Source organism: Protobothrops mucrosquamatus, unplaced genomic scaffold (genome assembly GCF_001527695.2).
Source record: "Protobothrops mucrosquamatus isolate PMUCROS unplaced genomic scaffold, P.Mucros_1.0 scaffold1432, whole genome shotgun sequence".
Taxonomy (NCBI): domain Eukaryota; kingdom Metazoa; phylum Chordata; class Lepidosauria; order Squamata; family Viperidae; genus Protobothrops; species Protobothrops mucrosquamatus.
The window spans coordinates 235,627-249,113 of NW_015387616.1; the positions used below are offsets into that span (position 1 = coordinate 235,627).

Below are 13,487 nucleotides of genomic sequence, written 5' to 3' on the forward strand. Positions count from 1 at the left end.
TTGCTGGCTCTCATTGTCCATCCTGAAGAAGGCGTGCAGACTCAGGCTTGCAAAGTGATCCTCAGCCTGAAGATAAACAAGGAAGAGAGCAGGATCAGTAGTGGGCATACTCTGGGGTCTGAGCCCAGTGCTTACCCTCTTGAATCCACCAGACAAAGCCAGATTGCCAATGCCTCCCTTGTTGACCAGCCTTTAATTCCAACCACTGAGTCTTCCTCTGATGCTCCTCACATTGAAAGTGGTGGCAGCTTTCAGCCTCTCGTGGGCACTGATGAGACTAGTGGCGGAAGCTTTCACCCTCTCCTGGGCACCAGTGAGACTGGCCATAGTTTCTCTCCCCTTGAGAGAGCCAATCATAGCTTCCACCCCCTTCCGAATGTCAGTGTGGAGGGCAGTGACCATGTCCTGGAGGAACCCATGGGTAGTTTTCACTCTCCTCCCGTTGCTGAGTCAGAAGAAAGTGACAACAGCATTTGAATGGGGCAGTTGTACAGAGGAAAAAAGAGACTAATAAAATGGGTTGGCAAACAGAAGAAAATGCCTTTCTGTCTCTATATTAAAAAAACTACAAAAGAGACAGATATTCTTGCCTCTCCCAAATCAGAAGAGCCCTTGTCTGAAGAGTTTAAAAAAAAAAGCAGTCCCTTTTCTGTCACTGAGAGGTGAATACTGTCAGGTGCAAGCAACCTAAAACCCTCATAAATAGTCTTAAACAGAAACTTTATTATTAGTCACCTATTTTAAAGAAACTCACCAGCCTGACTGCATTTCCTTGGGAACAGGCAGACAAGGCATTGGGGATTCTGGGGGTAGGTCAGGCCTGGGCCACTTTCTGCAATGCAAAGACTCTAAACTCGCACCCTTCTTAACACTTCCCTCCAGTCTAGCTGGAGATTCCACCACAAATATTAACCATAACCTCTCTATCATGTATTGGAGCGTTGGAAACAACCTTTCAGTGATTTCACTCCGAAACGTTCCCAGGTCTTCCCTCATATGTATTTTCACAGCCTGATTAAACTCCAGCAGAAAGCAAACAAACCCACAATAAATCTAGAAATTCAGTTCCTGCTGAACCTGTTTGTAAAGCTATATGTTTTCACCAGGAATGCAAGGAGTCAGGTGGTACTTGTGTCTGAGTCAATCCAAAAGATAAACATTCTACAAGTCACATTCCCAAAGATAATTGGTTCCAGCTGTAAGTGTTTTCAGGAATTAAAAAAAAAAACCCAACACATTACTTCTGCGGATCACCTTCCATCAGAGTGGACCAGGGTTCCTTTATTCTTTGGCCAGTGACAGTTGAAACTGATTTTCCCTGATGTCTGCTTTCAGCCTTTCAAAGCTTCAGCCTTCCTTGAATGCCCTTCCCTACGAGCAGCCATTCTTTCGCCTTTTTTCCCCATTACTCCCATGGATGTCTACAGGAGAGATAATGTGGACATATGATGAGACTGGCATTTGATATAATCATGCAAATGCTGTGACTTACATCCTTGTATCATGTGATGATGTTATATGTATGATGATGCCATTCTGCCAATGTCATCATTTTACCGACCTTGGAAGGATGGAAGGCTGAATCAACCTTGAGCTGGTCACAATCAAACTCCTGGAGTGAGGAGGGCGTCAGCCTGCAGTACTGCATTCTAACCACTGCGCCACCATGGCTCTGATTCGATGTGGGATGTCATCAGCTGCTACCAACATTCCCAAAACTGGAAGGCCTTGCTTGTACTCCACCTCAGAATTCTCCAGAACAGAATAAGGCCTAGTAGGGTTTGGACCTGTTCTTTCTCTACTGATGCTACTGTTTGGTTTCTGAGTGAAGGGATTTGTAGGCTTGCTTGTCTTCTGATTTGGAGTGGATCTTTGTGTCCTCCTGAATAACTGTTTCACAAATCCCCAGATGACCCTTCCAAAAGAACAGCTGTGTACCTTTTGGTTGTAGGGAAAAGCACATATATTTTAAGATGCCACAGGGAGGTGATACATTCATGCATCATATGGGATGCTTCAGTTCATTTTTTTGAAGTCAAATCCACAACTGCTGCACACTTCTCTCTTCATCCATTTCTTTTGATACTCTCTTCCTTCTGAGTGGGCTGCCTCTTAAGTTACTTACTTGACTGTTTTGCTTAATGCATAGTAAATTCAGACACTGTGGTTCGGAAAATATTATTTAGATCTTTGCTTTATGTGTTAACCAAGTCATTGTAGCTTATTTGACAAACTATGATTTAGTGAGGTATTTCAGTCTAGCTACTGTTTATCTCTATATTACTCTTATAACCCTTTTTTATTTACGTTACTTCTAAGCATCACTGTTCCCTTTCAGGATTAACTGGGATGATGTAAAAGCCAAAATTAAGCAGCTCATAATGACCGCTAGGTTATTTCATTTGGGCTTTTACATCATCACAATTAAACATTACCCAGAGCAGCAGGTAATTTAAAATGAAATGGTTGACAGAAATAGTACAATGTGTTAGAGGTGTGTGTGTGACAAATCATGAAGAATGTCAAGGCATTCGATTGTATATTTTTTATTAACTCTCATCCAGAAGTCATTTCCAAAAGAATGGCAGCTTTCAAATGATTCAAACTAGGACATATTGCAGTAGATATATAGGGAGAGAGGCAGGCAGACAGGTGGGCGGGCAGGCAGATAGGACGGACAGCAAATACTGGTTTGTGATCAATGTAACATCATTTAATTAAGTCCTGCATGTTTCAAATGGCAGTGCTTTGGAGATCCTGTCTGGTCTTGGAAGCTAAACACAGTTGCTACTCTTGTAGGTCATACTAAGACTGCCAATTAGACTGGGAATTTGAACAAAATATCCCAAAGAAGGCAATAGGAACCCTATTCATGTTGCTACAAAGAAACCTATATAGAGCTGTCCATGAAATGACAGGAGGCCAGCTTGGTTGGAAGAGCTTTTACTGATACTTTTGAACTGTGACATGGCCCTGGACATTCCAGTCATGATGTTTCTTGTGTGTTTTTGACCCAATCACTTGTTATCCCTCATTCTAGCTCACTTTAATTGCTCTTGTGAAAATTTGGAAGCCCCTTAGAGAGAAGGTTAATTATTAGAACTCACTACATTGCTAGACTATCAGAATAGAGTGGGAATCACTGCCTTAATAATTAAAAAAAAAATCATTTCCTAATTATCATATGCCTTCTTCCTCTGCTCATTGGGTGCTGTTGTTGACTATTTTCTGCTCACTTCCTGATCTGCAATTTCATGTGAGTTTGAAAACTACTTCTATCTCCCACACTCCGATTTTGTGAAAGATAAATTCCCATCTTAGTCTTATTCGTTCTAGAAATGTAGTACTGAGGAGCAAGATATACATCATTAAAAGAGAATGAACATGCTTAGCAGTAATAGGTTTTGAAGATGTATCTTCACACCTGTTGATTCAGATACTTTGTCAGGATATTGTTTCAGCTTCCCAGTCTAGGCTAGAGCCATGGCATTTTTACCTAATGATTTTTCCTCCATCCTACATTTGGTTCCAAGTCCAAGTAAGGTGAGCCAGATATTATTACTTGCTAATACAATACCAAATATACAAAAAAAAAAAAAATCTATGGCAAGGCCTTGTTTTGACTAGAGTAGATGAGAAAAATGTTTGAACTTAACTGAAATCTAGATAAACAAAAGGCATGCTTATTGGAGCAGTATGTAAAAGCATAGGAATTTGTTTTGCAATGAAAGTAATAATAGCTATGTGGCTACTTAAAGGAGCCAGGGTAAATCTATCCACCATACTTCTTTCTTTCTTTTTTTCACTGCTGATTTTATTTCATGGGTCCTTGCAAATGCCAAAGTCAGAATTGACAACGCTTCCCACAATGGTCCAATCGGTATCACAGATTAAGCCCGTCTCACAAGGGCACTTGTAATAAACTGCATATAGACTCTGCAAGAAACACAAAGATATAGAAGATCATTATCTCCAGACTTACAGGATCCATTCATGCAATTAATATACATTTTTCTATGATTCATATCAGTCTCTCCCTTGTCTTGGACACTTTTCCCAAGGTGCAGAAAACAGAGATATTAGCCTGGGATATAGACCAACATTAAGCTATGAATCCCCTGGATTTCTGGTTTGCCATCGTGGCCGCCGCAGCCTCTGGAAGGCAAGCTCCGTCTTCCGCATTCGATTTCGCACCACTGGGGGACCCTGGAAAGGGTCAAAAGTCACCCTGTAGGGGTTACAAGCAAGGAGGGGATCCCCGCTTGATCGCAGGAGGGCGGTAGCCCTTCCGCTTGATCTGGGGCAGCCCTCCAAACCGGCGGACGAAAGATCAACCATAGAAATATGGCCTGTCACTAGGCTGCAGACAGCCGAAGTCAAACTTACCACCAGGCACTTCTAAAGCAGCGCGGATGAGACTGGGTGAGATCTGAACCTCTCTTCAATCCTACCTATCTTTTCTACCTGTATAAGCTGCCCAAAGTATTTTCCCCCCTGTGGAGAGAGGGAAGGAAAATCCTATCCCACCCTCTGAGAGCAGCGGCGACTGACTATCCAGGGGAGTTTAAAATGTTACAAGAATAACCTTATTTTAACTGGATTTACATGTTTCTAAAATTTGGGGACCAAAAGATTTCTTATCCCTACTGAAGATTTGGGTTTTTACCTACAAAAAAAAGGTAAAACTGGAAAAAGAATTATAAAAATTTTGGACTTAAAAAACCTTAAACGGCATTGGTGACATCTTGTGACTAAATCTTGTGGTTACAACCTGTTATTGTCTAAAAGAGAGAATTTAATGGACCAACAAACACAGTTAACCCACAAAAGGGACTGATAACACTAAAATTGGAAAAGACTTTCTAAATAAATAAGAAGAAATCTGAGCAGTAAGAAGAACAGACTGAAGGGAAGATAAACATTCCAGGACAACTACGGGGAGATGGAATAATAGAGAGATGATTTGTCAGTCCTTCAAAAAGAATGGCAATTGGATGGTCTCTTTTATTTCAAATAATATATACAATAACAGAGGGAGATCTATTTGATGATTTAAAAGTACGCACATGGAAGGCGAGTTGACAAAGAAAGAAAGCTAGAATAAGGCTGAAGAAAATTGGGGTTTGGATTTATTAGTGAGGATGTTATGTTATTAATTAAAATAAAATATACTCAAACAGACAAGATGTGTACTTTGAATACTTCTAATGGATCTTGATTATGATCTAATGGATCTTGGATCTTGACTCCTCTTTGAAGGACTCTCAATCTTGTTAATTGGTTACCTTGTTGGACGGAGACCTTCGTCACTTACGAGGTTGTGACCTTCAAAAATTCTTCTCTGACCTGTCGCCTGAAGGCCACCTCTAACGACGCCCCTTACCGTCGAAAAAAATCGACGGTGCCTGGGGTTGCGTCAAAGCCTGAAGAAACAGCAGTCATTAGCTGTTTCTCGGCTTGGAACCTCGTCCCTTGGGCGAAGAGGGAGGGGTGATCTTGCCCAGATAGAGATGGAGCTCCCTTTCTCCTCCGTTCTTTTGTTTGGAGGAGGGGGTGAAAGCTCTCTCGCAGTCTGGGCTTTTTCTCCGCACCCCATGGTGCCTTTGCTCCTTCTTTTTAGGGACAAAGCCAGACGCAGCCTTCACATCTGCTATTTAAAGAATTTGAACTGTGAGTAAGAGTGCAAGCAGACAGAACTGACCAGGAGGACTGGATTTGAGTGATTTAAGACCTTAACTCAGAAAATATTATAACATCTTCCTTATCTTGTATAAAGTTAAAGTGAGAAGAAAATGGCTGCGGATTTGCTGTCCTTTTGTTTTTGCTGCTAAGAAAACTTTCACTCTTCTTCCTGTTATTGAATGGATAGAGATACATTGTAACGTTGTTGGTGGGTTTTTTTTAGCCCACTGAAAGCTCAAGTTTTCCTTTTTTCTTCTACATAATTTGTATTTATTGTTTTGTGAGTAAATTATACTCAGAAGAAGTTTTGAAAATGCCCTTAAAATACGCTGGAATCTCTGCTTTTTCTAAAGTTGTGATTTTATCTCCAGTTATGTGGATTCTACAACAGTCTAAATCTAAAATGCTTTTACCTTTGTTCCCTTCCTCAATCATACTGAAAGATGGATTATATGAAAACATCGCATCTGCTTTTCAAGGTTTTACAGTTCATGCAAACTGTATAGAGGGAAGGGCGAATGAACTATCTGAAAATGCTGAAGGGAAGGAGGACAGACTTGTAAAAGTTGAAGAAGCTGTGGAAATATTTGCTTTGAGAGGAGGATTGAAAGATGAGCAGGAAAACTGAGAGAGGAAACTGTGATAGATCTGGTTGTGGTTCTGGTGTGCGACCGTGAAGAAATTTTGAGAAAAAAAAGTTTATAGAGTTAATTTAGGGGTCGCACGTCAGAGAAATATACCAAGAGATGTTGCTGTTTTACTTACCGGCTTTGAAGGTTGATTTGTTATCAATAAAGCGATTTCAAAGAATGGAAGAAATGCACCAGTTTGTTGAATTACTTGGAGCCGATGGGAGGTGTGAGATTGAAGAGATCCGGAAGGACAGATTTATAAGGACTGTTTTGGAAGTTTTATGTTTCTAGAACTTTTGATTTGGTATACTAATGGTTTGAATTTGTTTTAAAAAAAGAAAGAGAATATTTTATTAAATAATACAATATAATAATGAGGTGATAAGTTTGTAAGAAATTTATACTGTTTTAAAGGATTGAAAGTAGTTGATTAATGGAGGTTTTTTATAAGCAATAACCTATTTTGAATGACTGAAGTAGAGCTCATATAAGGAGAATTTATAAAATTAGTTAAAGATTGTATGTTTAAATGGGTTTAAAATATTGGAGAAATGATATTATTGGATATAAGGGATATAATTTGTAAATTGTAGTTGACTTATTATTAATAATGTGATTTAAATGAATGGAAATTATTATTTGAAGAAATTTATACTATTTTAAAGGATTGAAAGTATTTGAGATTAAAGATTGAAATAGAGTTTATATAAGAAGAATTTATAGAATTAAAGATTGTATGATTAAATGGGCTCAAAACATTTGAGAATATTATTAGATATTTAGGAAATAATTTGTGAATTATTATTATACTTAAGATTTGAATTAAGAAATGAATAATAGCAGTAAGATTACTGGTTGTTTTTTATTTTAAAGAAATGGTAAAGATTTTTGTATATTTGAAGGTTTAACTTTAAGTTTGGGGAAGATGGATAGATTATTTTTAGAAAGATTATGAAAGTGGTTTTTTTTTTAATATATATATATAACATTTAGAGTTAAAGTATGCCTATATTTGATTGTTTTCATTTGAGTTAAAGTATGCTTATTTTTGATTGCTTTATATGTGGGTAGTTATATTTAGACTGGGGATGATGTTTGTTTAACCCTGTAATCAGTTCTGGGAAGTCTGGGGGGGAATTGGGGGGGGGGAGTGGGAGGAAGGGTAGAAATAAAATAATTAGGAGTATTGATGTATGTTTAGAAGCAGAATTGTGTATTAAATTAGGAGTATTGATGTATGATTAAGGTATGTTTATATTTGTATTTGTATGGGGGGGTTATTTTAAAATTAATAAAACTTTTCATTAAACAAAAAAAAAAAGAAGAGACTGGACAGCCATCTGTCCGAAATGGTGTAGGGTTTCCTGTCTGAGCAGGGGGTTGGACTCGATGACCTCCAAGGTCCCTTCCAACTTTATTATTATTATTATTATTATTATTATTATTATTATTATTATTATTATTATTATTATTATTATTATTATTATTATTATTTGAGATAAAGAACTGTGATCATTTAAAACTTGGAAGTATAAATATCAAAAGTTAAATTTGAATATTGATGGGAAATTAAAAATTGGGGAAAACAAATAAATAGGATATTGATTGTCTATAAAGATAAAATGTAAAAATAATTAAGATATATATAAACTAAAAAATTCTGATAAATGTAATAAACATTTCTTTACGTAGTTGATAAAATAAGAATTGTATTAATTTAAATATGAGATAGTAGATATGAAGAGAAAAAGAGAGGAAGTATTTGATGTTGAAATAAGGGAAAGTTTGGTGATTAAATTTAAGACATTTGGAAATTAGGAGAAAATAAGAATGTTATACTGTATTATCAGTTAGATGATGTAAGATGGTGAGAAATAGAATATATTGAAATAGATAGGACATGTATTTTGAACATTAGATTTTGTGATGAATTGTGGTAAAGGAAACGTTGGTTATCTAAAAGTTGGAAATTATAAATATTAAATGTTAAATTTAAATATTCATGGGAAACTAAAAATTGGGAAAAACTAATTATAGGATATTGATTGTCTATAAAGATTGACTGTTAAAGCAATTAGGATATATATAAGCTAAAAACTATTGATAAATGTAACAATGTTATTTTTTACTTAATTGATATAATAAGAATTGTATTAGCTTAAACATGAGACAGTAAATGCTAAGGAAAAAAGAAAAGAAATATTTAATGTGGTAGTTTGAGATTTGTACTGAACACACTTGTGTGTTATTGAATTATTGATTAACCCAGCCACCACGTTGCTTTTTAAATACTTAAATGTAAAACTAGAAACTCGATAAAACTTAAAAAAAAAGCTATGAATCCCCTAACATATGTTTCTCCATACAAATGTTTTTCACTTTTAAACTATTCATTTTCGTACAATTATGATACCAATGGCTTAATATATGATTTTTATTTCACAGTGTTTGTTTTACGCAAGAATGGCATATCACTGTTGCTTTAAAGTTGTCCTCTGTGCTGCTAGCTGAAAACAGCTGTCATGCTGAACAGAATATATCTCTCTGATCCTCTCACGATGGGCATCTAATTTTTTTTTTAAAAATGGACACTCACCTTTAGGGAACATTCTTGATTTTCAGCTGCCTTGTCTGCACAGCGAGCCAAACTTAATCCGGTTTTTCGGTGACAGCAGCGGCTTTTGCACTGTATGCTCTGAAGACATAGCTCCCCATTGTCCTAGAGGAAGACAAAGATCACATGTGTGAAACAAGATGGTTAATTCAGCAATTTGTCCATTCATTTTTCTGTGTGTGTCCTTTTGTGAAAGACCTTGACTGTTTAGATTCATCACTACATTCTCTGTAAAAATATATTATCGCACAGAGTCATAATCAGGTTATATTGGCCTATACCAGCTATATAATCACTTCACAGGAATTTTGATGGTATGTCGTGTGTTGACATTGATCTCTGATTATATTCTGATTTACATAGTACCCTAGATTGATTGCATGTGTGATTATTTGCAGCATATTATTCAATTATCACTTGCATAATAATGCTGCAGGTTTTTAAAATAAAAGAATAGGACAAGAGCAAATTATTCCTAGCTGTATACATCTCCAAACCTAAAAGAAGATAATTTTGGGAGGATTAAAACAAGGATACCTCACATTCACTTACTAAGTTAAGATTCAGTCCTCTTGGATGAACAGAAGCCTCTGCCAAGGCAAGTGTCAGCAGTAACAAAATCCAAAGTCTGTCCATTGATTCTGGGCAGCCAATGAGTTAATCAAAGGCTCTTGGGATGAGAGTCCAGAGCTACCGGGAAGTTGCAGTTTATAAAGCACATTGTCAAAGTCACATAAACCCTTCCTTCCAATGAATGCATCTTAGGAAAACATGTGATAGTGATAGCAAACTTGAATTGGAAAGAAACAGCAGACTAAACAGTAAAGAAACAAGCAAAATATAAGAGCTGCAGTCTACAAATCTTAGGATACTAAGTTAAGAATAAGTCCTTTTTTATTTGAAATCTGCAGAGATCAGGACCCTCAATATCAGCAAGGCGGTCATTACACCAATAGGTTCATACATTCTGGAAGCCCTTTTTGTGATCTGTTCGGGTTTAGTTGGGATATTCTATGAGGTCAGCCAGTTATTGGAAACCAGGATTCAAAGTTTAGTGTTACATGTTAATCTAACAAGTGTGATATGTTCAACAAACCATGATATATGATATGTAATTTGTGTCCTTAAATTTTCCATCTCTGCCCAATATGTCAGTTTTCTGTGAAACCTGGGAAAACTTTATAATAGTAATAGTAGTAGTAGTAGTAGTAGTAGTAGTAGTAGTAGTAATAATAATAATAATAATAATAATAATAATAATAATAATAATAATAATAATAATAATAATAATAATAATAATAATAGTAATAATAATAAAAAAGTTGGAAGGGACTTTGAAGGTCATCGAGTCCAACCCCCTGCTCAGGCAAGGAACCCTACACCATTTCAGACAAATAGCTGTCCAGTCTCTTCTTAAAAACTTCCATTGTTGCTCAATCCTTTGTTAGGATTTGGCTGAATGTGTTTGTAAACCCAGGCACTGGAGTGGAAAATCATGGTTTCTGGCTTAGTGTAATGTTACAGCTTTTGCCTTGTTGATTTAGTGTGATGTGTGGTCCAGGTCAGTTCATTAATAATGGTTTGATCCTTTCATCAATAACTTCGTTGAACTAATAGACCTATTTTGATGAAGCAAAATTAATAAGAGCAAATATAAACCTCTTCCCTTAACTTTCTAGTTGGGCTTATTTAAAAAAGAAGAATCCTAGAATCCCCCCCTTCCATCATTTATGTTAGAATACTTTTATACAGCATAATCTTTTCTAGTCTAGAGCCATCTGGACCAATTGAACACCTGTATAGATTGGCAGTGTAGCCATGCTGGCAGAGAGTGATAAGAATTTTTCCAGTCTATTANGATTTCTTTGGACCAACATGATCCACCATGCTGCTTCGGCTCCTTTCCATCCTTCCACCAACGGTCTGGCTGAACGGATGGTCCGCGTCACCAAGGACGCCCTCAAGAAGCTGACTTACGGCAACTGGCATCACAGGTTAGCTGACTTTCTCTTGGCACATCGTACTACTCCGTGCACTGCCACGGGTTAGTGCCCGGCTGAACTCCGCTGGGGTCGTCGGCTCGTGACTAAATTGGACAGGCTGCATCCGGAACGTGTAGCTGCTCAGGTGTCTCAGCCACACCCACCATGGGTCCTTCGTGAAGGTGATCCTGTCTGGGCCAGGAATTACGGGCCTGGCCACCTTTGGGTACCGGCTGTGGTCTGTAAAGTCTCGGGGCCTCTGTCTTACGAGGGTGCCAGACGGCTGCGTGCTTCGCCGCCACATCGATCAATTACGTGTGAGGCGGGACGCGCCTATGGTTCCTTCTCAGTCTCCTCTGGGGGGGGAGGAGGAATGGGAAATGCATTCTGGGATTCAAAATCAACAGCCTACGTTGGCTGTGGGAAGGGAAATGGGTACTCAACACCCAACTTCCACAGGTGCTTCTGGTAGCAGTTCTGGGGAAAGGGAGTACATAGACACCCCCACACACACTCCAGCCTGGGAGTCCCACCGGTGGCAGACTAATTATCCACCCCTATCAAGCAATACTCCAGACACGGAGAATACCTGGGAGCATACTCACAACTCACAACATGCAAGAGAGCAGGCAATACAAAGGGGGAAAACGTCCCTTGCTGAAAGGGCTCAGAGGAGGATGTCCTCACGCATCAGGGCTAACAGGGAGGCATCCTTAGTCCCTAGCACTACAGAAACGAGCCAGGAATCCCACATTCCTTCAGGAAACACGGGAATGAACTCACAAGGGTTAGATAACTCCAGTGAGGGCTGGTCAACCAGGTTTAATGACCAACAGGGCCCGGACTGCTCAATTACAGGAGACGGGCTGGAAAGCCAAGCTGAAGTCACTGGTCATTCACAGGGCACTTCACCTAGAGCAAGCGGCCACGGGAATAACAATACAAACTCTCCAGGTCTGAGAAGGTCACTCAGGGCAAGAGGCCCTCCCAAATACCTAGCCGATTACGTAAGGTGAACAGGTACATAGCACAAGCTGACTGAATGTGCTGGCGGGTTGTATTTAAATAAAACAAGGTCGGGGGGGTCACTGGATCTGGTTCAAAGGAACAGTCCCACACCTTATACATTGTGTAACTTTATTTCATTATTAATTATATTACCATCTATAGGATGGCATCCATGTGGGCGCAATCTTATTTCATCCAGGGGGAAGGGGTGTTGTGTCCTGAGCCTGCAAGAGGCAGGCTCGGGACGTTGCAAGAGTCCCAGGCATTTGCAGAAGCTGCCTGGGACCAGACTGAGCGGCGCCAGCCTCGTGCGCATGCGCAAGGCGGGAAAAGCCCGCCTCATGATTGGTTGAACTTGCCCGGTGATCGTAGGGTATAAATAGAGGCCTGCGTGCCTCTGCTCAGGTTGTTCGTAGAGTGGAGCAAACAATAAAGACTTGTTGGAGATGATTCGTCTCAAGCGCCATTATTCCCAGGACTTAACAAGGAAGTTCAGCAGAGTCTAGTGGAAAAATCTTGCTATAATAACATGTGTAAAAGGCACCTTATTTCTCAAAGTTGCATGTCAGGTTGCCTGAAACAAGAAGCTACCTGGAACCAACAACAGATGTGGCCTACTGGAACTTTCTCAGGATCCAAATATTTGTTATGCAATTCTGGACTAATCAGCCAGTAAGATGCATGTTGATAATGCCTAGCAGAATTATTAATCTAGACATGTAACACTGCCTATTCTAACCTGATCCTGACTGAGAACTATGGCAGCCATGTCAAGAAATAAGTAGTATTTACAGAGAAAAAACAAACACTCTGGTAAGGTCGATGCTGGTTTTAGTTTAACAATGAGCATGACATTTCTCTGCAAGGATTTGAGAAAATACGAACAAATTGATACGATTCCTGCATATTCATTTAAATATTCTCATGTAATTAGGAATAATAAATGTATAAGCCATGTTATATCATAAATAGGCACACATTTGTTTTCAAGAAGATTCTTTACAATGCAACAGCCTAAACAATTTTACACTGACTACAGATGATAATTATTTTTCACCATTTAGGACCATGAGGAAGTCATGCCAACTCATCAGCTTAGCCAGAGTTTATGGCAGAAGATTTTTCCAAGACTGTCTGAATATTCCTCATGCTTTTATTTGCTTATCTCAGGGTCAGTCATAAAAGACTAGTAAACACAGGGTCAGTCATAAAGGACTCAAATGTCTATATGCCAATGCACAGAGTATGAACAGTAAACAGGGTGAACTAGAAATTCAGGTAAATCAGGGCAGATATGATATTGTTGCCATTACCGAAACATGATGGGATGAAACTCACAAATGGAACACACAGCTAGAGGGATTTAAATTATTTAAAAGAAACAGACCAAATAAAAGAAGAGGTGGAGTTGCTCTCTATATAAGAAATAACTATATCTCTACAGAAATAGAGCACAACAATGATGAAAACTGTCTTGAATGCATTTGGGTCAATATAAAAGGGGGGGAAATGGCATTGCCATAGGTGTATACTATAGGCCACCCATCCAAACAGAGGAAATTGATGAAC

The 13,487-nt window shown here is 38.6% G+C and overlaps 2 protein-coding genes across 2 annotated transcripts in view; one reads left to right on the forward strand and one right to left on the reverse strand.

Moving 5' to 3' along the window:
• ARMC12 (armadillo repeat containing 12) overlaps positions 1 to 488 on the forward strand; it is a 13,826-nt gene extending 13,338 nt beyond the window's left edge. The window contains exon 7 of the mRNA XM_029285228.1: positions 32 to 488. Coding sequence (XP_029141061.1) covers positions 32 to 477 — 446 coding nt within the window. The 3' untranslated portion in view covers positions 478 to 488. The remainder of the gene's footprint in view (positions 1 to 31) is intronic.
• Positions 489 to 3,819: 3,331 nt separating this feature from the next.
• On the reverse strand, positions 3,820 to 9,580 carry LOC107292821 (colipase-like). Its single transcript, XM_015821947.1, has 3 exons — positions 9,481 to 9,580; positions 8,911 to 9,033; positions 3,820 to 3,936 (listed from the first exon to the last, which is right to left on the reverse strand). The coding sequence occupies exons 1-3, from the start codon at positions 9,562 to 9,564 to the stop codon at positions 3,820 to 3,822; spliced, it is 324 nt and encodes a 107-aa protein (XP_015677433.1). The 5' UTR covers positions 9,565 to 9,580.
• Positions 9,581 to 13,487: the final 3,907 nt, after the last annotated feature.